Source organism: Temnothorax nylanderi, unplaced genomic scaffold, assembly GCF_030848795.1.
Source record: "Temnothorax nylanderi isolate EJ_2023f unplaced genomic scaffold, tnyl_v1.0 TNYL_tig0023_pilon, whole genome shotgun sequence".
Classification (NCBI taxonomy): domain Eukaryota; kingdom Metazoa; phylum Arthropoda; class Insecta; order Hymenoptera; family Formicidae; genus Temnothorax; species Temnothorax nylanderi.
In genome coordinates this window covers 1,250,922-1,272,336 of record NW_027249085.1, presented here as the reverse complement: position 1 = coordinate 1,272,336, position 21,415 = coordinate 1,250,922, and the positions used below count along the sequence as shown (strand labels likewise).

Here is a 21,415-nt window from a genome sequence, read left to right as displayed (position 1 = left end):
ACATTCGATGGTCCAGCGACATATGGCGGCCCGGGCCGGGACGAGCGATTATCGCCCGCGAATATCACGACGAAACTACAAATCACTCACGACACGTCACGACTCGCAATTGCCGTACGAGGTACCTTCGCCTCGACGCCCTCGACATCTCCGTCTCGAGCGAGCGACACATTAATTCATTCACGACACTTGATACACACTTGATGCAAATTATTGAGCGCCTCGTCGATTATTCCCGCGAAACGAGGAGCAGGAATGCCAATCGCACGAACGAGCGCGCGTTCCGAATCAGCACCCACGGCACGGAGCACAAACACTTGACACCTGTTCGAAATTTATCGGGAGAATGACTGATTGTGAGTAATATCCGCAGGTGAGGGTACTCCGAGCGTCGGCAAAACAAGTATCAAGGCTGTCTCGCCGATGGAAATGATCGTCCGCGCGCCGACTTTGCACGTACGTTGCTGCGAAATCGGCGGACTCATTCAACGGTCGCGATCGCGGTATTGCGACTGCCAAGGCCGAGGCCGAGGTGCCGACTGCCGAGTGCCGCGTGCCGCGTGCCTCGCCGACGCGCGGCGGCGGGCGGCGAGAGCGGCCGAACGTGATTCGGCATTCGGCCGGATTCGAAGGCTCCCGGCTCGACTACCTCCCGTAACTTAGCCGGTCAACTTCGACTTTATTAATTTTTTTTTTTTTTAATCGTTTGTTGGTCGTTTGTTGGTGATTGTTGGCCTAATTACAACGTTTGTTGGTTCTTAATTGTTTTTTAAATTAAAAAAGAAAAATTAGCCTTAAGTTAGCCGGAAAAATTTTATTTTTAATTTAAAAAAAGCCTAATCGATGCGTAATCGTTTGCTGATGATTGTTGGTCTAATTTTAGCGTTTGTTGGTTTATTATTAGTCTTAAAAACGAAAAAAAAACGAAAAATTATCTCACATTAAAGTAATCGAAGATTGGTTTATTTGCCTACGACTTAAGGTTTATTTCTATCAATTTAAGGCTAACATCTATAAAACTGGCTATGAATACGGGCCTTAACATCGGCAGAAAATCATTCGTATGTATTTAGCCGGAAATAAACGTCTTTTTAAAGAATCTCTATATGAAATCGTTTGTATTTCGTATGAAGACTTTTGAAGTGCAATTGAAAAGGTTTGTGAGTCATTCGTTTAATTGTAATTAATTATTTATTTTTACACCATGCATTTAGCCGAAATAGATAAATTAATAAAAGTTTTTATATGGAATCGTTTGTATTTTGTATGAAGAGTTATGAAGTGTGATTAAAAAGGTTTGTGAGTCACCCAGATAATTTTAATTAAATATTTATAAACTCGGTAATTATATATAGCCGAAATATAGATTTTTAGTTATTCATGTTAAAAGAAGAAGGCGCTAGTGTTCCCGAAGGTCCGTCTGCAGTCAGAATTAATATAAACGTTTTAAAAATTATTTTATACTGAAATAAATAAATATACAGGCTATAAGCCTGTATAGCTATAAGCGATAGTTGCTGTAGGTACATACGACGAATCTATGTATGGCTGCAGATTCGGGGAGCGCGCTATATTAGCGCTATTGCATCGTTCTATCTTTATCGCTCATCAGGTATAAAACAAGGATAGAATAAGCAAATAGCGCTTCGAGTTCTTACCGAATTCTCGGAATCATGATTCTTGAAACTCTTGAGAAAATTTTAGAATTTTAGATTGACTTTTTTGCTGATTATATTCTCCTAATACTTTTGTCAATTTTCGAGGTTCTTATATTATCACTAATATGTAAATTTTCCTTACGACGTTCTTGTATAATTCCTCTTCCGTGCTGCTCGAACACCCTAACTACTTTCCTCGACGAGTGTAATTAAACTTCTTCTTCTTCTTGGATTTATATTGGCTCCTGCCTCTAATACGAGGTCAATATGGCCAGCATTTGCCACTGTTTGTTTAACAAAGTCTGGTACACGTTAGCGTGACAAAGTCTAAACGGAATCAACCGAAAGTCTGAGTGGGGATCAATGCAGACAGTAAGGCTGCGTTCGGAAACGTCACCCGAGTGCACACGAGTATACTTCCTTCTCTTTCTATCTCAGCGAGTTAGAAGGAGAAGGGAGTATACCCGTGTGTACCCGGGTGACGTTTCCGAACGCAGCCTAACAGTCGCAATACTTAAAAAAAATTTTCCTTCCGGACAAAACACGTCCGAACTGGTCCGCGCACGTTGAGCAAATAGAAGTGTAACCAGTGTAACTAAACGATAAACCGGTAAGAATTGCGGGCAAATCGGTCGCGGCTTATATACAAGTCATAAGGCTGGTATTATGAACCAATCACACAGAGCCGTATTTTCCAAAATGGATGTACTGGCGCTGGTGTACAGGGCACAGGGGCTTTTGACCCAGCCCAGTGCCCAGTGCTGCTGTGCTCACTGCTCCGTGTTCCGTCCTCTAACCTCTTATTCTTATGTTTTAACTCCTATGGGCTGTATGGCCGTATGGATGCTTCTCTCGGCTAATTTCACGCGTGTTCAAGGTATCGCCAATATCGCCCGTACCGCTGGATATTCATGGCAAGCGTTTTACTGCGAAACGCGACGCGCCTAGGTTTGGCCAGGCATCTGAAGGGTAACCGGGTAACCGCGAGGACGAGCGACGAGAGGTGCATCATGACGAGCCGGGTGAGGCTCGAAAAGGTTCTCGAGGAGTTGCAGAGGAATCCCTATTACGACAAGTACGCCGAGAAGATCGCGAGGCTGCAGCAGACCAGCCCGCAGGAATTTCTGCAACGCGTCGAACAGCAAGAGAAGCAGACTCGCGAGAAGCAAGGTATATGATTTTCACGAGGCTCGCAAGGCTGCTATTTCTGACAACACTGTTTCCTGATTGTCCGAAACAATTATATTTTCCTTCTTTCTGACAATTATAAATTTGGCGCATTTACCTTCGTTTCTTGGCATTTCTGTCTAGGAATTAGTAACAGATAATGTTTAGATATTATGGTTCTTATGATTTATCGATGATAAGGATGCTAGCTTTTTGTTATTGTTAAAGAGAAACGTGAGAAAGCTGCGAGTTTCTACCAAACTGAGGCAAAGCCAGCTTTGGAATCTGCTGGTACGCAGGCGAAAGAAGCGCGATTGGATAGCATTATGAAAGTTGATATGATAAATGATCGGTCGAAAGAGGAGATTATAGAAATATGGAATGAGTATCACAAACGGAAGGACTGTATCTGCGGTACTATGACGCCCGAACAGTACGATAAGATGTTTGCGCGCGGCAAGCAATATTCCACCTTCCTCTTGCCATTACCAAAAGAGCAGGGCTATGAATTTATAATGTGTCAATTTTACGGCTCGGAAGTGCACATGACTCCGCTCTTATGGTACCAGACTCATAAAGAGAACGCGCCTGAGTGTTTGACCATGATACACTACACTGAATTGAGAGACAATAAGGGCATTGTACTTATGCGTGGCGAATTTGATACAAATTTACTGCAAGTGCAGGAGGCACAATGCCTGGCTAATGAATTGCAGCTATATTATTGCAACGATAACGAACACAGATTGCGGTTGCTTGAAACGTTTACCAACAGACCTAACGAATTTAAGCATATGGATCTCATAGCTCAGTTAGAAACAATATCCTTAGAGTCGCAAAATGCTGAGACGGAGAAATAAGAATTGTTGTAACGTCTATATTGCTCTTTGTTATTTAATGTATTGTGACTACATGTACAGAACTAGTAGAAAATAAATATTTTTAAGATGAACTCTCATATATCATTTTTTTCATAAATTTATGAAAAACGCTCTTATTCCAACGCATTATTTTTTGCTTATATTTAACTGCCTATAACAAATAATATTATAACATATTAAATAATATTGTTAAATCTCTTTTATGTCTATCTTGTAGTATGCAATATCAAGCTTTTGTTATTATGAAAAATATGATATAACAACACTTTGCTTTACTTTTTTAATTTCAAATTTTCCAAGTGCTAATAAGTGTTAATTAATCACATAATAATAATAATAATTTTAAATTTCAGTTAAACACGTAATTGCAAAGTATCAGCCCTCGAAATCAGCGATATTTCCATTTCTATTTAAAAATGTACGGTCATCTTGGAGTCTGACAATAAAGAGGCACTATGTAAAAGATTTATCTCAAAATAAGTACATTACTACGCCGATTTTTTACGTAAACGCTGGTATGTAACTTTCTTCAAGTTAAAAATTCTCATTTATTAGTCTAAAAGTTACCATTATAGGCTGCGTTCGGAAACGTCACCCGAGTGCACACGAGTATACTCCCTTCTCTTTCTATCTCAGCGAGTTAGAAGGAGAAGGGAGTATACCCGTGTGTACCCGGGTGACGTTTCCGAACGCAGCCATAATAGGAACAGATATAAATGTATATTTTATATGTTAGGTCCTCATATTGGGCATTTGTACAGCGCAGTTCTGGCCGATGCTGTTGCTCGATACAACGGCATGTTGGGCCATAAAACATTTCTTACCACCGGCACCGACGAGCACGGTAACAAAATCAAAGCCGCCGCAGCCGCAGCTGGTTTACCGAATCTTGAGTACTGTACAAGAATTTCACAGCAATTCAGGGAAATGTGCGATAGGTTTGAAGTGGATTATTCGCGTTTCATTAGAACCACTGAAAAGCAGCACTGTGACGCAGTGTATCACTTTTGGGTTCTTAGAACAAATTTATTTCTGAATATCAATCTCGTGTATGTTTGTGATCGTGTCGTTCACATTGAGAAATTGAACATTTTCAGAAACGGTTAGAAGAACGAGGGCATATCTATCTAGGAAAGTACTCGGGATGGTATTGCGTATCGGACGAAGCGTTCCTCTCTGATGCAGAGTTGGCGGAACAGAAAGATTCGACCGGTAAAGTAATCAAAGTCTCCGCGGAATCGGGAAACAAAGTAGAATGGACGGAGGAAGAAAATTACAAATTCCGACTTAGCGCATTTCAAGATGATCTCAAGTATTGGCTCAAAGATGGTATAAAAAGAAGTCGAGTCTTAAACTAATTCATGATCTCGCTTTCTTTTAACGACTGCAAATTCTAAATTTTGGATTACTTTTTTTTTGCAGAAAACACAGTTAGACCTGCGTTGTATCACAGAACATTATCACAGTGGGTAGAGGAAGGTGCATGTTTACAAGACTTAAGCATTACTAGAATTAGAAACAAGGTGCCATGGGCTATACCTTCCCCGCGCGATGAGTCTCATTCGGTATATGTATGGATGGATGCCTTAGTAAATTATTTAACGGTCTTAGGATACCCAAATGAATCTTACAAAGAATTTTGGCCACCCACCATTCAAGTACGGATCATAATTTTTAGCTAATAATGAATATTACATGAAATTTGTCATATTAAAATATATAAAAAAAATTATTGTAGATAATTGGAAAAGATATTTTGAAGTTTCACGGTATCTATTGGCCAGCATTCTTAATAGCGGCAGGTTTCGAGCCTCCAAAGACGCTACTGTGTCACGCTCATTGGACTGTTGATCATAAAAAAATGTCGAAATCAAAGGGAAATGTAATATCGCCATTTGAAGCTGCAAATGAGTATTCAGACGAGGGATTGCGATACTTTATCCTGAGAGAAGCGGTGCCGCAGAACGACGCAAGTAAGACGAATCGTGCATTTACTTGTTACATATCATTTACATCACGTCTCTTAAAAATCCGTTCACAGATTATAGTTCAACGAAAATTGTTAACGTATTGAATTCCGAGTTGGCGGATACACTGGGCAATCTAGTCAGTCGTTGCGCGGGTAAAGCGGTCAATCCGTCCAAAGAGTTCCCCGATCCGGCGAAATACTGGAATGTGTTGCAGTCTGAGGTAGCTGATGAGACTAGAGAAGCTTTGAAATCTGTGAGCAAAAAAGCGCGCGAGAGTTACGAGGAATACAATTTACATCATGTCGTGGACGCGGTCATGAGTATGCTTCATTGCGCGAATAAGATGGTGGCGTATCACGAGCCTTGGCAGCTGAAGAAGCGAGTCGACGATGCAAATTCGATCGAGGAACTTAAAGCTGTGATATCGCTTGCTCTAGAAAGCAGTAGAATAGGTGCTTTAATATTGTATCCAATTATGCCGAGATTGAGCAGTAGTTTGCTCGATTTTCTAAATATCCCGAAGGAAAATCGCATGTGGACGGACACCGCGCCTGAATTTTCCAACAACGGTAGCATAAAAGAAAGGCATATCGAACGTAATAATTTGATATTGTTTAAAAAAATAAAGAATTAATAAATATTTATATATCTATTATTTGTTTACTAATTATGCATCGAGGGATGAAATTTAGTAGTCAAAATTAAATATCCCAATCACGCTAAATACAACATTATATATTCCGAGTTATGACAAAAAAACATGCGATTTACAAATTAGAGTTTGTAGAAGTACAAATTATAAATGAATGAAATACCAATTGTTAACTTCAGGCAGATTAAATTTTATTAGTATGTACAAGTATCTATACTTATAAGTATCATAGACCCAATAAGCAAACTGCTCGAGGTATAATAGATTGGCAGCAGATTTGCTCAGATATCACAACAGATCTGGTATTATCTGTGTCCGCATTAAACTCGTTTTGCCGGCAAAGCCTGCCAATATAATCTGACAGCAGATTGTCGACAGAAACCGAATAGAATCTGTCATTTCATAAACATTTGAACGGAATATATCCTTTAAATGGTTGCGAAATGGTAGATTTTGCTCAGTTTCTACGGTCAATATGCCATTACGTTCCGTTAACAGATTCTGTTACATTTCTGCTGACATTCTATCAACAAAATTTGCAGCAGGTACTTTCAAAATCTGTTCTCGACAGATTTGGCTATCCGGGGATATAAGTGTATGCGATAAGAATACCTTTTTCGGCGCTTGCTGTTTGTTTTTCCATTGTTTCATTGGGACGTAGGAATCGGACGAAAGAGGAAATCAGTAAAAAGTCACAGGTCAAGATACCCTTGTCGAAGCTTAGTCTAATATATTTACAGAGAACGGTCATTCGAATATATCAGTAGTATACATCAACATTGCGCACAGATCCTGCTGGCTAGAGAGTTCCGCGCTATTCCCTACAACCGTTTCTACAGTCTGCAACGCGTCTGCATTCGCATGTGACATTCCTTTTCGTTTCCTCTCGCGCCGGATCGTAATGCGTTTTGTATCGTAGATATAGATGTACCAAGGAAGCTCGACGGATCCTCGCGAACGCCAAATTGGCTCGCTTCCTTCCACTCGGATATGTGATGCAGAATTGAATTGAGATTCGACGGGTGCTCGACGACGATTTCGCGTAGGTACATCCGCAATGGGCGCGCCCATGAAACGAGAGAACCTCGCATTTCTGCGAGTATCCCGCCGTGTATGTCTCTCTTCGCGCCCGTCAAATAGAAAAATAATTACATGGCTATATTTACAGGATGGAAAATGAATTCTATAGTTCACGGAACGGCGCGTTGCGCGCGCCGCTGCGCTGACCTATTGCTATTAAATTTTTTTTCCTTTATATATATATATATATATATATATATATTTCCCATGATGTTTCGACAGACGTTACTATTCAGAAACATATCAGTATTTTTTTTTTTAGTAACATCCAGCTTTTAACATCGTAGATCGACTATCGACATTGCTCCATTAAAGAGATTGCTTGACGAGATTAGTATCCTAAGCGCTACACTTGGATTTCTTCTATTAATCGACAAATCCCATTCTATGCCTGTCGTCGTATCGCTTAAAAAATAAAAATAAAAAAAAATCAGAATGAAAAAAAATGAGAGAACAAGACAATACTACGATTTCGGTGGATTATGTCTTCGGGATATGTTTCGAAGATTGGGTTCCGGTGATTGTCTTAATTACAATGATTGATGTCTTCGCGAAATGCCGCGCTTACACGGTCGAACACCACAGCCTTCGCTCCTTCGCTATAAAAACAAAAAGAGAAAATATTCGACGATCATACGAATATGTTACAACGAAAATATCGCGCTTCGAAGAAAAACTCGCGCGTCACTCGTAATTATCATCGGTTAATCGTAATCGAGTCGCGACGACGACTCCGCGGAGACACAACGTACCCGAAGCGCTCATTTTAATATCCAGCAAACGTTCTCGATTTGCATTGCTCCTGCATTAAACGATATTGCTTCTCTAGAAATCCGACGCCGAGGAGATACGAGCAAACGCGTTTTCCCGGTTTGGACCAAGAGAATCTTCGGGCCAAATCAACGAACAGCTAACTAGAACATTGATCGATATTATGTGAGGAGAGATTCAATAATATGGCTGAGAGTATTATTCAACAGTCCTCAATTATGCTTATCTTACGCGAGCGGCGGTATAGCGAGAGCGCAACGTCGTCGCAACTGCAGCAGCAGTCTTCCTTTGAGCAGGCGGGCGGTTTGGCGTTCAAATCCTTCGCGGATGCAAATACTAAACTTTAGCACGCGAGAGTAAACCCCGCTTGTTGGTACAGGCGGTGCCGTATGCTGACTTTATATTTACACACTGACGTAAGTTCGTACGAAAACAATAACAATAAAGCGATCGTTCCATTAGAAATCGTGCAATCTGTCATGGATTGTATCACGATGGCTTTTTCACTCCCTGCGGGACTCGAAACAGCAAAACGAAGACTGTAAATCTAAAAATGCTGAAAATAAAAATGTTTTGTAAAATCGATGTGTCCCCTGCGACGCGAAAGATCGTAGAGGATTAACACGCCACGACGAAGAACGAATTCTTCTTGCGTGAGGCATGTTTCAATTCGCGCGCTAATGCGTCGTTACTCCTCGCCGGACGATGTCGGCATCTCCAGATCCCGCATCACAAATTCTTTGACACAAGATCGGCGAGTAACGATCGGACGACCGCGGCGAATTTCGGGAGGTAAGCAGCGAGAGCGAGACCCAGGAAAGAGATCGTTTAAGATGACCCGAGAGTCGAGAGGGACGCTCGTTTATATGGCACTGACGATGGTGTCGCGATGTCGTTGAGCCATCATGCCGACCTGGCAGCTGTCCGCGCTCGATCTCGGACTGATGTTACACTCGACCATGGAGCCGTTCCGCTTCTGCACCACCACTGAACGGAACTCACCGCACTCGCTGGTCGACGGCTGGTTGCCCCGCGCGCGTGCCCCCTTCGTGAGGATCCTCTTGAACGCCTCCCGAAACTCAGTGTTGAAGATGCTGTAGATTATCGGGTTGAAGGCCGAGTTACTGTAGCCGAACCACGTGAGAACCTGTTCGGGAGGAAGAAACGACTTTAGCACACCTCTGTAAAAATTTGTGCGCGAGCAAGAACTGTTCTACGTGTGGGACACAAAAGTTCTTACATCTCTTTGGAAAGGAGAATCTTATAATAGGAATTTCCAAGATGTTTTCGTCAATTTGAATGAAAGAATCTCTCAATCTTTTCTTTAAGAGAGAAAAGAATCAGTTTTAAATTTAAAAAAAAAAGAACGTAGTAGAGATGTGCAAATCGAGGATTTTTTATGTCAAATTGAATCGAATTTCATTTTCTTTTTCAGATTCAAATCGAATCAAATCGACAAAATTTTATTCAAATCGAAGCGAATCGAATGAAATTGAATCGAATCGTTGAAATATAATTTTTAATTAACAATATAATTATTATAAGATTGAATTTTAACATGTAGATAATAAGAGAATATTTTGATGTGTAAAAATAATATTAATTATATATATAATATAAACTCTTTTTAAGGCAAAAAACGTATTTAAATATTTAATATAAAAATAATAAAATATACTTTATCTGTCGTAGAACCGAGACAGTTAGGTGAAAAATCATAAACGAATTATTAAAATACTCTAATATGATATCCAATAACATTATTATCCAATTACATACGTAGAAATTAAAATAAAATAATGTAGTGTTTATTTTATTATCAATACTTATAACTTATTCTTTTTTACGTATATTTAAACTTTTACTTACAATTTAATAGGGCCACAGAGCATGTCAAAAATTAAAAAAAAAACTCTTTGACTACTACTTAGCCGCTTAGTGAGCGGTTGTAATACTGAAAGCACTCACTGAATGTACCTGCATCATCAAATCAAGTATGATTCGATTCGATTCGTATTCGAATAGTTAGCACATCTCTAAAACGTAGTTAAGATGAAATGAACGCCTTGGGATGCAGTCTGCGCAAGGAGTCGCACCTGGAACGCTCGGTGAGATATGCAGGTCTTGCAGTAGGCTGCGACGATGTTGACGCAGAAGAAGGGTACCCAGCATACCAGGAATACGCCCATGATTACGCCGACGGTGATCGCGGCCTTGTGGTCGGAGACGTGGTAAGGGCTGGTTGGCTTCGTCTTCGTCTGCGGCTTCGGTGGCTTGCAGCGACTGCTCTTCGAGCGAAAACTCTTGGCCATGGAGGTGTCCGGCAGCTTCGTCACTGCTCGGATACTCTTCACGTGTTTCTGCGCGTAGCAATAGAGCCTGAAAGAGAAAGTATTTTTTAACGCGTGGAATGATCTCTTGTGATTTATTAATAATTATCAGAGAACACTTTACTGTCACTTTACAGCAGCGAAATGAAAAAATATAATTATATTTTTGTATTGCATATCAAAGAAACGAAAGCGATGAAGAGATGAAGCGCTTATTGGAAATTCATCAGCATGCGTTGTTCCGCTAAACGCGGTACATTCAGCATTTCTGTGCATTTTTGTAATTTATACATTTTATGAATTTTCAAATGAAGATGTCTTTCCGAGCGCATCATTTTTATCTTCAGGCGCATTCGTGAGTCGCAAATTACCGTAGTTAATCACGTTTTATATAGAAGGGCATACGAGCTGCGTCACTCACGAAGATCACGGCAAATGATTACGGCGAGAGTGCGGAAGTAAAAAGTTAAATTAATTCGCCTCCGAGTAGTTAGCGGTGGGCGCCAGCGAGCGGCGGTCTTACCTGCAGTAAATACCCAGCATCACGATGCAGGGCACGTAGAAAGATATGCAAGAGGACACCACCGCATAGGTGGGTGTAATGTCTAGGGCACACGTAGGGTGCTCCTGTAAAGGTAAAAGATGAGTAATTAACGGAGAAACGGCGAGGATTGCGCAAACTGCCTCAGTCGTGAATGGCGTGACGGGGGTAAAACGAGAAATGTCATTTATTTTTAATCCCTGCGGTATTCGAATCGAAAGCACCAACCGCACCATACATTCATCGTATTTCTTTTTTATGAAGCTCGATACGAATTCAATCTCACACATGGTTGATACATCGCGGAACGTACTTAGAAATTTTCGTCGGGCAATATTTATAATTTTGCCGACTTTTTATAATATTGCGTACACTTGAAATATTAAAGTGGATGGAATTCATCCACTAACAGTTTGCTCGGGAGAGCTCAGAGTGGAAAATCATTTCATCGCGTTTTACGTATTTAAATTAGACGATATATATTATATTGAATTTATTCGATATATTGAGCTATATTGATATATAAATAAACCAACGCGATTAAATTCTGCGGGCACCTTACCTCCACTTCGTCAAACGTAGGTTGATCATCATCATTCCTGTGAAGATCTAGACTGATCGGTACAAAGGATATGAGTCCTGCTAGGAGCCACACAACGACGATGCCGCCAATGGCAACTCTTCTGGTCACCCAACGGCCGTACCTAAAACAACGTTTGATAAACCCTCGCATTTGCTCTAAATCTCTATAATTCTCATCTTCAAAATTTATATACTATAATTTTTTAGGATTAAATTTTGACATTATTTTGTATAACAATTTTAAATTCATCACGATTTCAAAAATATATCGTGTAAAATGGTTTCATCCTCTAAAACTGTCTTTTAGCCACGCTAAAAAATAGTTGTAACTTTTAATTTATTAGTCGTTCGATGATCCTTCTTTGAAGCTATCCATCAGTAGTCTCACCTGAGGGGATCCTTGATGTGTATGTAACGGTCGAGCGATATGGCGCATAGATTCAGGATAGAGGCAGTGCTGCACATAACATCGAAGGCGATCCAGATGTCGCAAAACCACATTCCGAAGATCCAGTAGCCGAGGAGATCGTTGACCCCGGCAAAGGTCATCACCAGCCCACCGACGAAGAGGTCGGCGACGGCCAGGGAGGCCAGGAAGAGGTTGCCGATCCTCCGTAGCCCGCGGTCGGTGTAGATCGCCACGCAGACCAGGACGTTGCCGGCGACGGAGAAGAATATCAGGATCACGAGGAGGAGTCCTGCGGGATATCGCGGAGATCCGTCTAGCGGAGAATCGCCAGGACACGCTACTGTTCAACCATACAACGCGTCACCCCTCGAAGCGCGCGGGCCTTTAAGAAATCCGGCGCGGGCGTCGTGTCGTCGGCCGGCCGATGAAATATGATTCGCAGCCGGCTATTCATCGAATTTTGATGACGAATCGAGAAAAGCCCGCCTCACGCTGACGCGGCACGAATATCGGCGTGTTATCGGCTATTATCGGATGCTGGATAGACATATCTTTTTGAGGAATTTTGGAGATATATATATTGAGACTCTTTTACTTCGCGATATAATCGATATTATATATATTTATGGAAGGATCTCGGAAGCCCCGACCTTCACCCTAATAAAATTGTTTCTGGCGAGATTGGCGTCGATTACTCAGAGTGAGGGGAAAATTCGAGGGTGGCCGTAATCTCCTGCGACTTTTAATACCCGGCATTACCACGTATCTCTGTAATTAATCTGTCGCGAACGCTAAAAGGATGAAATACAGGTGAAGCTGGGTGAACAAAATGAACGAAGAGCCGGTAAATCCGTTCTGGTTCACCCCGTGTGCATATCCCCTTTAAAAGGCTAGATTCAGCAGAGTATATAATTCGCTTCGCGAACCTTTATTTTATCGATAACGTAAGCACCCCATATAGTAAAGTAATGTACACGCTAAAACAACGGTCAGGAAAAATCTTGCTACCTCTCGAAATTTAGAAAATCTGCATAGGTTGCATCTCTTTATATATAGGCAGAATTTATCACATTTCTTATTTTATACAAACGTCTTACTTGAAAAAGAATTAAGTTCACCGAGAAAGTACTTCGAATCTTGAATATTTAATAAATTATCAATTAATTGTGATGCATCTTCCGCGTATTCTTTTAAATTTTTAATAAAATGCTTAAAAACAAGGTATTTCGACTCTTCGTCTGTTAAATAAAAAGGTCTTCACGCAGTCGACATTCTTTTATTTCTAGCAAAATATTGTATTACAACAGTATCATGGTGCAGAAGTGTTACGTAAAGGGCATTGCTGAACGGACTTTGTGGCGCGCATCGATAGCACATAAATTACGACACTTACCCACGGGACTCGCGTCCAATCATAATTTATTCGATTCTATCGGTTATATATTAAGCGGCAAGAAAGCGTTCGAGATGTCGAGGGAAAACAACACGGGGAAGGTGAGCGGGTAAGGCAGTCGGGAAAGGGTGTCGGGAAGAGCCTAGGGAGAGGGAGAGAAAGGCAGAGACTACCACCGGTATGATTGGATGGGGTCGGATCGGAGCTTCCGAGAGTAGGCACTCTCGGGAGGCTGTCTTCGAGGGGCGACTCACGATCGATCAAATGGAAAGTTTAGCGAACCAACTAGGAGCACCGACAGCAGCGAGAAAGCGTCTTCAGGCAGATCTTCTTCCCCGTCTGTCAGGTTACTCTGCGGAAAGACAAAGAGAGAGGCTGCGTGAGTGCGGGGCTTGTCGTAGAGCCATGATGATTTACGCGAAGCATCAGGAGAGGATTGGAATTAGCTTATGGCCAAAAATTATTATACGCGCGACTACGTGATGGCAGCTGTGGACGACACATTGTGGGCACATCTACGGCGAGACAGATGGAAGCGATAAATAAGTAAAAATTAATTTGCGGATGGAAAAGAAGCACAGGGACAGGTGGAAAGAAGCGCGAAGACGCTGGAAGAACGTCACGAGGATCAATCTTCGAGACGCTCCGAGACGTCTTTTAGAGTTGTGTATCTTCTTCTTTATCTAGATTTTCTTAAAAGCACATATACGTGCTTGAATGTCTCCATGCTGTCGCATTTTATGGACCTATGATAAAAAAGTTCCCCGGCCACGTTAACTTGCCGTTTTCCACGGCAGGGTGGCTACAGCTTTTAGTATTCTTCATCGCGGATGCTATTTCCCATCACGGGGATCCAACTATCTCGGCATAAACGCGGACTCTCAGCGTAATAAAGTTTTACTTCTGTTTTTTTTTATGGCGGTAGACAGAGAGGCGCTAAAATTATCCGCGCCGAGCGGATACATAACCCGGTGTATCTCGCTTGTAATTACGACCTTAAAGTTAATACTTCGTTGCGAGATTTAGCCAACGGCTGCGAGATTACTCGCTCACGTTTCGTTGATACAATTCAAGGTATTATTCTGCCCTGATGATGATTCAACGTAAAATGTGACAGCGAACCTGATGACGCCTATTAATTTGAACATCCGCGCGTAGCAATCGATATTTATGTCCATCTCGTGACTAAATGCGTAATGTATAGGTCGAAGATAAATAAATCATCATCTGTTCGCGATATTCAGTAGTCAGCTTCACATTAAGGTAAATGTACCAATGCCTGGACACGTACGTATGTCTGGACATTTTTATCATTTTAGTCCTTAAATAAGTTATAACGCGAATTAAAATCAAAGCATCAAAGATAAAAATATTTTTCTTGTATTATATTTTTATCCTTGGTTTTAACTCGCATTATACATATATATGATATTTAAAAACTAAAATGATAAAGGTGTCCAGACATAGGTCTTAAGTGTCCCGGCATTGGTACATTTACCTTACGGAGTGCGGCTCGTCCTCTCGGCGGCGCGGCGCGGCGGATCAATTGCCACGCGCGCGTCTCGTTTCTCGCGGGGCGCCATAATCTGTGTAACACGTCGCATTGAAATCTCACCGCGGAAACTTTCGAAAGTAGAACGATGTTTATCGATTCATTAGATATGCAATGCAGCATACGGCGGCGGCCACTTAATATTCTATACACACGCGGCTTATATTATATATATATATATTATATGTTATATATTTAAACCATTACGCTTCTTATATTACGACTCGGGCAACACTTTTCGTTCGAAATTTCGTTCGTGGAATAATTATCGCCCGATGCAAATTATGCGCCGGTGCTTATGAATTTAAAGCAAGCGCAGCTGCGGTAAGTGGCGACACGCGCTTTCACGTGTTCTCAAAATTCCCAGTTTAGCCCGGGACGGAATTTCTACTTCAACGAGTTGAAGTCAGTTCGGCGCGGTGCTCGATCTCTTTCGCCCTAATTTTCCACCTGATGCTTGATTCCCGATTCCCGGCTAATTGCTCCAATTTATCGTGATTTCTCGCGGGCGCTTTGTCTCAGGTCTGATTCGCGCTAAGATATCCTATTACTCAATATCAAGTTATATAGTACGTTCAATCGATTGCAAGTAACAGAGTTTTATTTCTAATCTAGCTATGGGCCTCGAAGATAAATTGGAAGCAATTAACGCAATAAGGAACCAATCGTCATTTTCGTGATTTTTAGTTCCATATTGCAAAGTGAATCAGGAGGTCGATAGGAGATTTTCTAAAAATGCATATAATACATGGAATTGTATTTGAAGAGGATTCTAGTTCGGTTATTATGTTTGGAGATAACGCTGGCGTAGAATTTTATTTCAAAAGTTTCGCGAAATTTGCTCTAGCGAAAAAGTTGGTTCCGCATTGCAGAACTTCGTCTCAATTGTTTTCTAATATCCTCGCAGAAAGATTGAAAGATTCGGCGTGCAAAAAAGCGCACACTGATACACCGTAAAACTAATATTAAAGTTTTTTATTTGCTCGAGACTGTTCTTGTATATATGTATATACGATATCTCGATCGGGTCAGCATATATTGGGTCAACAGTGGTTAAAAAATTGAAATGTTTCGCAACATAAAATTGTTTTAAAGTACAATCAAGCGTACAAGAATTAAAAAAATAATAACATTTGTTAGAGATAACGCAGAATGGTCCGCTCAATGTAAGCACTTTAAAAACACATGTATGTAATTATGTTTTCAAAAAGTGAATTTTATATAAGTTTGGATGATGTCATAAGGGTACAAACTTTTGTCTGTGTTTCATATCTACTCTATCATATAAATGCATATGCTGAGATTATATCATTAAAACAATATCTTTTAAGAAAAATATTAAACAAATTAATATTAAATCTAATCTGTATATGTCCTCAAACGGTTCATTCTGTATATGCCATGGAAAAGTATAAATCATTTCTATGAAGATTTTCAATATTAGTAATCTATATAATATATAAAGACAAATGTCCTGACTGGCAAGAGAAAGGCATGAAATTACCGCGAATCACATGTAAACGCTTTCCTGCTCGTTGCGCACTCATCGCAGTGCCGAAAAAGTTTTCATTTAAGTACCTATTATTTCGTAGGGAGAAATCGAACGAGTGTTAAAGCGTCGCTCGCGAGCCACCACTCTATTGCCGTTTTTATGTCGCCGAGGTTGTTTACGATTTTGGGCTCGGGTTTCCTGGAAATCGCGAGACGGGGACGCGGCCGGCTTACTTCCCCCACTCCCCCACTCTTTCCAAAATTTTCCTATTGCCTAGTCGCGCTCGCGGACAGTATTAGTGCGAATCAGGGCGAATTCGAGACTGTGCTCAGCCCGCTTCTCGCGTTTTCTAACCTGTCGGTCGTGAATCTTTTGGCCGTTATCGCGCTCCAAAAGGAGCCATTGTAATTAAAGAAGAAAGTCCGCGAACGAGTGTCGGAATTGAGCCACGGTCGATCGTCTTGTTGCGTATGTACTTATTAATCCATATCGCGTCTCTCGATGTTCGCAAGTGGCGTCGAATTAATTGATTTATCGCTGATTTAAGAAGTCTCACGTTTAACGCAAGCGAATTGGCGAATCCGCGTGTCTCTTTGCTCGCCGAGAGTGAATTCGCGCCGGAGTAATATCTCCCGTCATTAAATTTCAATTGTTTGTGTCGCGTTTTCGTGAGGCAATCAGTCGCGTCGCGTCGCGTCGCGTGGCATCGGTGTGAAGTTGCACCGGATTAGAATTTTTCGGTTATTAACGGGACGTCTCGGGTGAGAAACGGATCGCGCTCCGGAGCCGAGCGGGCGTCGCGACGCATTTAATTAGTAAGGAGAACCATAATTAGCCGCGTGACTTGATACTCGTCATTCGTAAGGCGTACTTGTCCGTCGGGTGATCAGTCGAGATGCGTATTTCGCGAGATTCATTCGGTCAAGGTGGCCGTCACCCGGCGCGGCGCGGCGCGGCGCCGAGAACGTTCGTTAGGAAACGGTGACCATATTTGCAGTATTTCGTTCCGCGGACGTGTATTCTTCGTATCGATCTTGCTTCGTACACTTATTCGTTCTTGTTACAATACGAAATCATTTTCGCGTGTATCATTTTCATTCCAAGTGCGGGAAGTGCGTGGAAAGGCTGGAGCACTGTCGCGAAATGTTGAAATATTGCGGAAAAAAACAAAGCAACGAAATATCATCGTTAAATATTGCGTTAAATATTGATCAGTGCGTGCGCGATCAAAGTAATCATATTTTTGCGAGTTTCTAGTGCGTACACTGCGTACGTGTGTCATAAAGGATCGCACTGATCGCAGTAGCAACGGACTGAAAAGAGAGGAGGAGGAGGTGGCCCGGGGAGGCATCAGGCAACGGCGGAGCAACCGTGGGGTAAGCAACTTATATGACTTATTTAATTTATTATTTTACTCCTGACATTATTTTATACGTATTTATTATTAATCTCAGCGATGAAGTATTATTTTCTTACATAATATAAGGCTGTATAATGCATACAAAATATTTTAGATTATTTTCGAATATTATCTACAAATACATTTAAAAGATTATAAGTAAAATTCAATATTTATGCACATCTGTATTTTCAACATTTTTAAGATCGATGATTATTTAGATTATTACATAATTAGATTGTTTCTGAATTTTTTTAAACAAAGAAAATTCTTTTAAGAATTATGTAATTATCTTGCTAAGCATCTGTTTAAAGAAACCAAAAATAAAGAAATTCGAGGCAATCATTATTTTTTAAATATTATTTATTCTGAAGCACAGTTGTAATTTAAATACGCTCTCTTTTACAGATATGACAACTCCGCTGCGCATCGTACCGGTGAGTTTGAAATTATTTTTTTATTTTATTCCCGAAGTATAAAAAATGGAAATTAATAAAAACTATATTATGTATATAAAATACTATATTAAATATATATATTCGTGTGATATTATACATATAGTACCAGAAAAATAGCATGTTTTATTAGTGTAGTACGAATAACAAGATGAATAATATAAAATAGTCAACAATAGATCTCGAAATAATCTATAGATTGTTACAATTTTTTTACATCTTCCTGCTAATTTATTGGAATTAAGGAATAAGACCAATTGTCACATTAATCATTACTAGGCATTACTAGGTTCAAAATGTATAATTCTAAATTATGTGATTATTTTCATTTAAAAAGTAACTTGTTTTTGCAAATAAAATGAGAAATAAACTGATAAAATCTATATATATAGATGTTTAATTAAATATATCTATCATTATAATATAATATTTAATTATATATAATTTCATTACATAATGATATACATAATTATATAAGTTATAATATATATAATATATAATTATACAGTATATTTTATGTATGTAAACATATGTCTAATTTCTTCTTTCAACTGTTGCATCAATGCAAACAGATCACGTACACTTGATATAGTACGGTCAGCTTAGTGAGATATATATATATATATATATATCCCAACGCATTGAGAGTTGAAGCGAGCGCTTCTTCCTTCTACGTACCTACAATACCTTTTCGACGTAATGTATGGCAGGGCGTGAATGGACTCGTAAGACGGAACACATTAGCGTTACAAATAAGCGCTTCAGAAAATATATAGTCATTAAATTTAGAAGCGATTGATTCCCGATGGTCGGACCACTATTGCGTAACTTACTATCCAACTTACAATTAAATACAACGCGCGCATAAATTACGGTTACGATTGTCTTTCTCACGGCCGCATTTTCTCGGTGTTTTCTCGGCAAAACGCTTTTAGATTTGTCGCGTGTCGTGACCAGAAAACGACGCATATTTGCAGAAACGCGCCGATAACTTTTTTCCGACTAACATATTGTCGGACCTCGCGTCGTTTTCTCACCGTGTGAATGGGATGTACTTGATGCGAGACACACTACCGTGTCTCTTGATCGCCGTCTCCGAAAGTCTTGTGTCGACAGATAACATATGTCCCGATCATCGTTTATTTCCTTTCTCTCGCGAGTCTCGTTCGGGAAGACCGGTTTAGGTCAACGATCGATTCGTCTTGGGAACGATGATTTGTGCCTGTGTCTGACGGTCGATGGTTTCCTATGTGTTATAGCCCGAGGAAGAAGACACAGAAACACACATACTTGCGCTCTCTTCGAGATATTTCGCGGACGGCTATTAATTTATCCACGTTTGCGGATACCGTCATTCGCGGTGAAAGCGTTTTGCGCAATCAATCATTTGGCCATCAAGATGGAAAAAGAAACTCACAGAAATTTAAACATACATATATCAAGCATACATATATTTAGCGCTCTGATTCTTTTTACCCCGAGATGTGCTTTCTCATCGGCCGTGAAATCGGCAATATTTCTATAAACTTTTAATTACTTAAGAAAAAAATAGAAGAATAATTTTTCCATTAATTACGAACTAATTCCTGTTTTATTTCATTCATATGAGATTATTCTCCTAAATAGCAAACTGTCGGGCGTTCTAAAATCAAACTTTCTGAAATACGGCGTTAAAAAATGTGACGGCGTTTAAAATCATTAATTTACGTATTTAATTTAGCAGTAAAAGTGCACTTGTAACTTGTGCGGCGCTACATTGCGCACATTTCAGATATTAGCACCTCGTGATATACGAGCTCGGCACAGTTGCGAACTGCGTGGCAGCAGTTCGCGAATAAATCCGTTGCAGGCGCGTGAACAAAGATAGCGAGTGCGGCACGGTTACGCCGCCGTCGGTCGGGCGGTCGCACCGGCTGCAGTTTAAAGCCCGAATGAGAAAAGTTAGCGTGTGGTCCACATGCGCGCGATGAAGATAATAGGAGAGGGAAAATGACCGTAACGACCATTTAATGAACGGCGAAAACAGGAAAAGAGAAACGTATCGAACGCGCGGAAAAGAGGGAGAAAAAAAAAAGAATGGAAAACCCGGGTTCCCGGCGCTCTCGTTAGTTTTATGCGAAATTACTTTTTCGCCTTCAAACGTTGCCGTTATAGACTATCGATTCGTCGTGCGAGAGTTATGTTACAAATTTCATGCACGCGCACATCTTTCTCTCTTTCATCTCGCTTCTCCTCACGTGTGTGTTCCTCGAATATAAATCAGCCGACAGTTATAGCACGGCGAAACGTCCGTTGTCTCAATTTTCACCAATTCGCTTTCTTCTCATTAGGCAAGCCTACTTAAAACGTGTGTCGAATGCGAATGGTACGACGGATTCTCTACTATTATTTTTATCGTGCTTGAGATTTATTGGACGCTCCCAATTTAACGTTTCACGATTGTTGAATTCAATGTTCGAAAAGTATTCGTTAAATTCTATAATCATAAGACAAGTACAGTTTATTGTATTTGTTTCATCTAAGATTGTTTTTCCGCATATTTATTCATATATTTTTCTCTCAAATAGACACTTTATGGTCAGGGATTATCGATCTCTAATATCTAATACGAGGAGATATTCATGCATTCTCCCTCGCAATTTTTTTGTTTCTGCTGCTGTAATCCAAGATAACGGCTACAATACTATAGATTTTCAGTCCTGACAATTGCTGACAGTAAATATCGGAAATATCGGAATGCAGCCAACGAATGTGGAGTTTTTCAGAGCTTTTAACTGTGAGATTCTTTTAAAATTTAAATACATTCTATATTAATTGTTTGATTAATAAAGGATGATTATAGAGTCCTTGAGTGCAGCTTTAAACTTTCATAACTTCCGTTCTATATGTGATAAAATTAATCTGTAAGAATGAATAAAGTTTTACATTTCAGGTTTACATTTCTTTTTGAAATTGTTATATATAGGTGGGAAACAAATAAGATCAAACATATGTATGTATGTACATATTCGATTCATCTGTTCTCTGTCTGCTTTGCATTACTTCAAACGTTACGTGACTTCGTGAGAACATACGAAATTCTT

General features: G+C 40.3%; 2 protein-coding genes across 8 annotated transcripts in view; one reads left to right on the top strand and one right to left on the bottom strand.

The window, feature by feature from the left end:
• Positions 1-2,390: 2,390 nt before the first annotated feature.
• Positions 2,391-6,329, top strand: LOC139769555 (methionine--tRNA ligase, mitochondrial-like). Of its 3 annotated transcripts, none has more exons than XM_071700720.1 (7): positions 2,391-2,828; positions 4,060-4,221; positions 4,443-4,717; positions 4,804-4,918; positions 5,129-5,364; positions 5,445-5,679; positions 5,748-6,329. In XM_071700720.1, exons 1-7 carry the CDS (start codon positions 2,570-2,572, stop codon positions 6,308-6,310), a joined length of 1,845 nt encoding a protein of 614 aa, XP_071556821.1. In that variant the 5' UTR covers positions 2,391-2,569; the 3' UTR covers positions 6,311-6,329. The 3 variants fall into 3 exon arrangements, with proteins under 3 accessions (XP_071556821.1, XP_071556820.1, XP_071556822.1); XM_071700719.1 differs by having other exon boundaries at positions 2,393-2,828; positions 4,804-5,035; XM_071700721.1 differs by lacking the exon at positions 2,391-2,828 and adding an exon at positions 3,519-3,693 and having other exon boundaries at positions 4,804-5,035.
• Positions 6,330-6,502: 173 nt separating this feature from the next.
• Positions 6,503-21,415, bottom strand: part of LOC139769560 (dopamine receptor 1-like) — a 145,777-nt gene continuing 130,864 nt past the window's right edge. For 2 of the 5 annotated variants that reach the window (XM_071700734.1, XM_071700735.1), the window contains 6 exons: positions 13,721-13,786; positions 12,021-12,330; positions 11,613-11,754; positions 11,033-11,136; positions 10,276-10,558; positions 6,503-9,326 (listed from right to left, as the gene is read on the bottom strand). In XM_071700734.1, coding sequence (XP_071556835.1) covers positions 9,042-9,326; positions 10,276-10,558; positions 11,033-11,136; positions 11,613-11,754; positions 12,021-12,181 — 975 coding nt within the window. In that variant the 5' untranslated portion in view covers positions 12,182-12,330; positions 13,721-13,786 and the 3' untranslated portion in view covers positions 6,503-9,041. Of the gene's footprint in view, positions 9,327-10,275; positions 10,559-11,032; positions 11,137-11,612; positions 11,755-12,020; positions 12,331-13,716; positions 13,787-21,415 lie in introns of all 5 variants that reach the window. The other 3 variants (XM_071700731.1, XM_071700732.1, XM_071700733.1) reach the window with 2 other exon arrangements.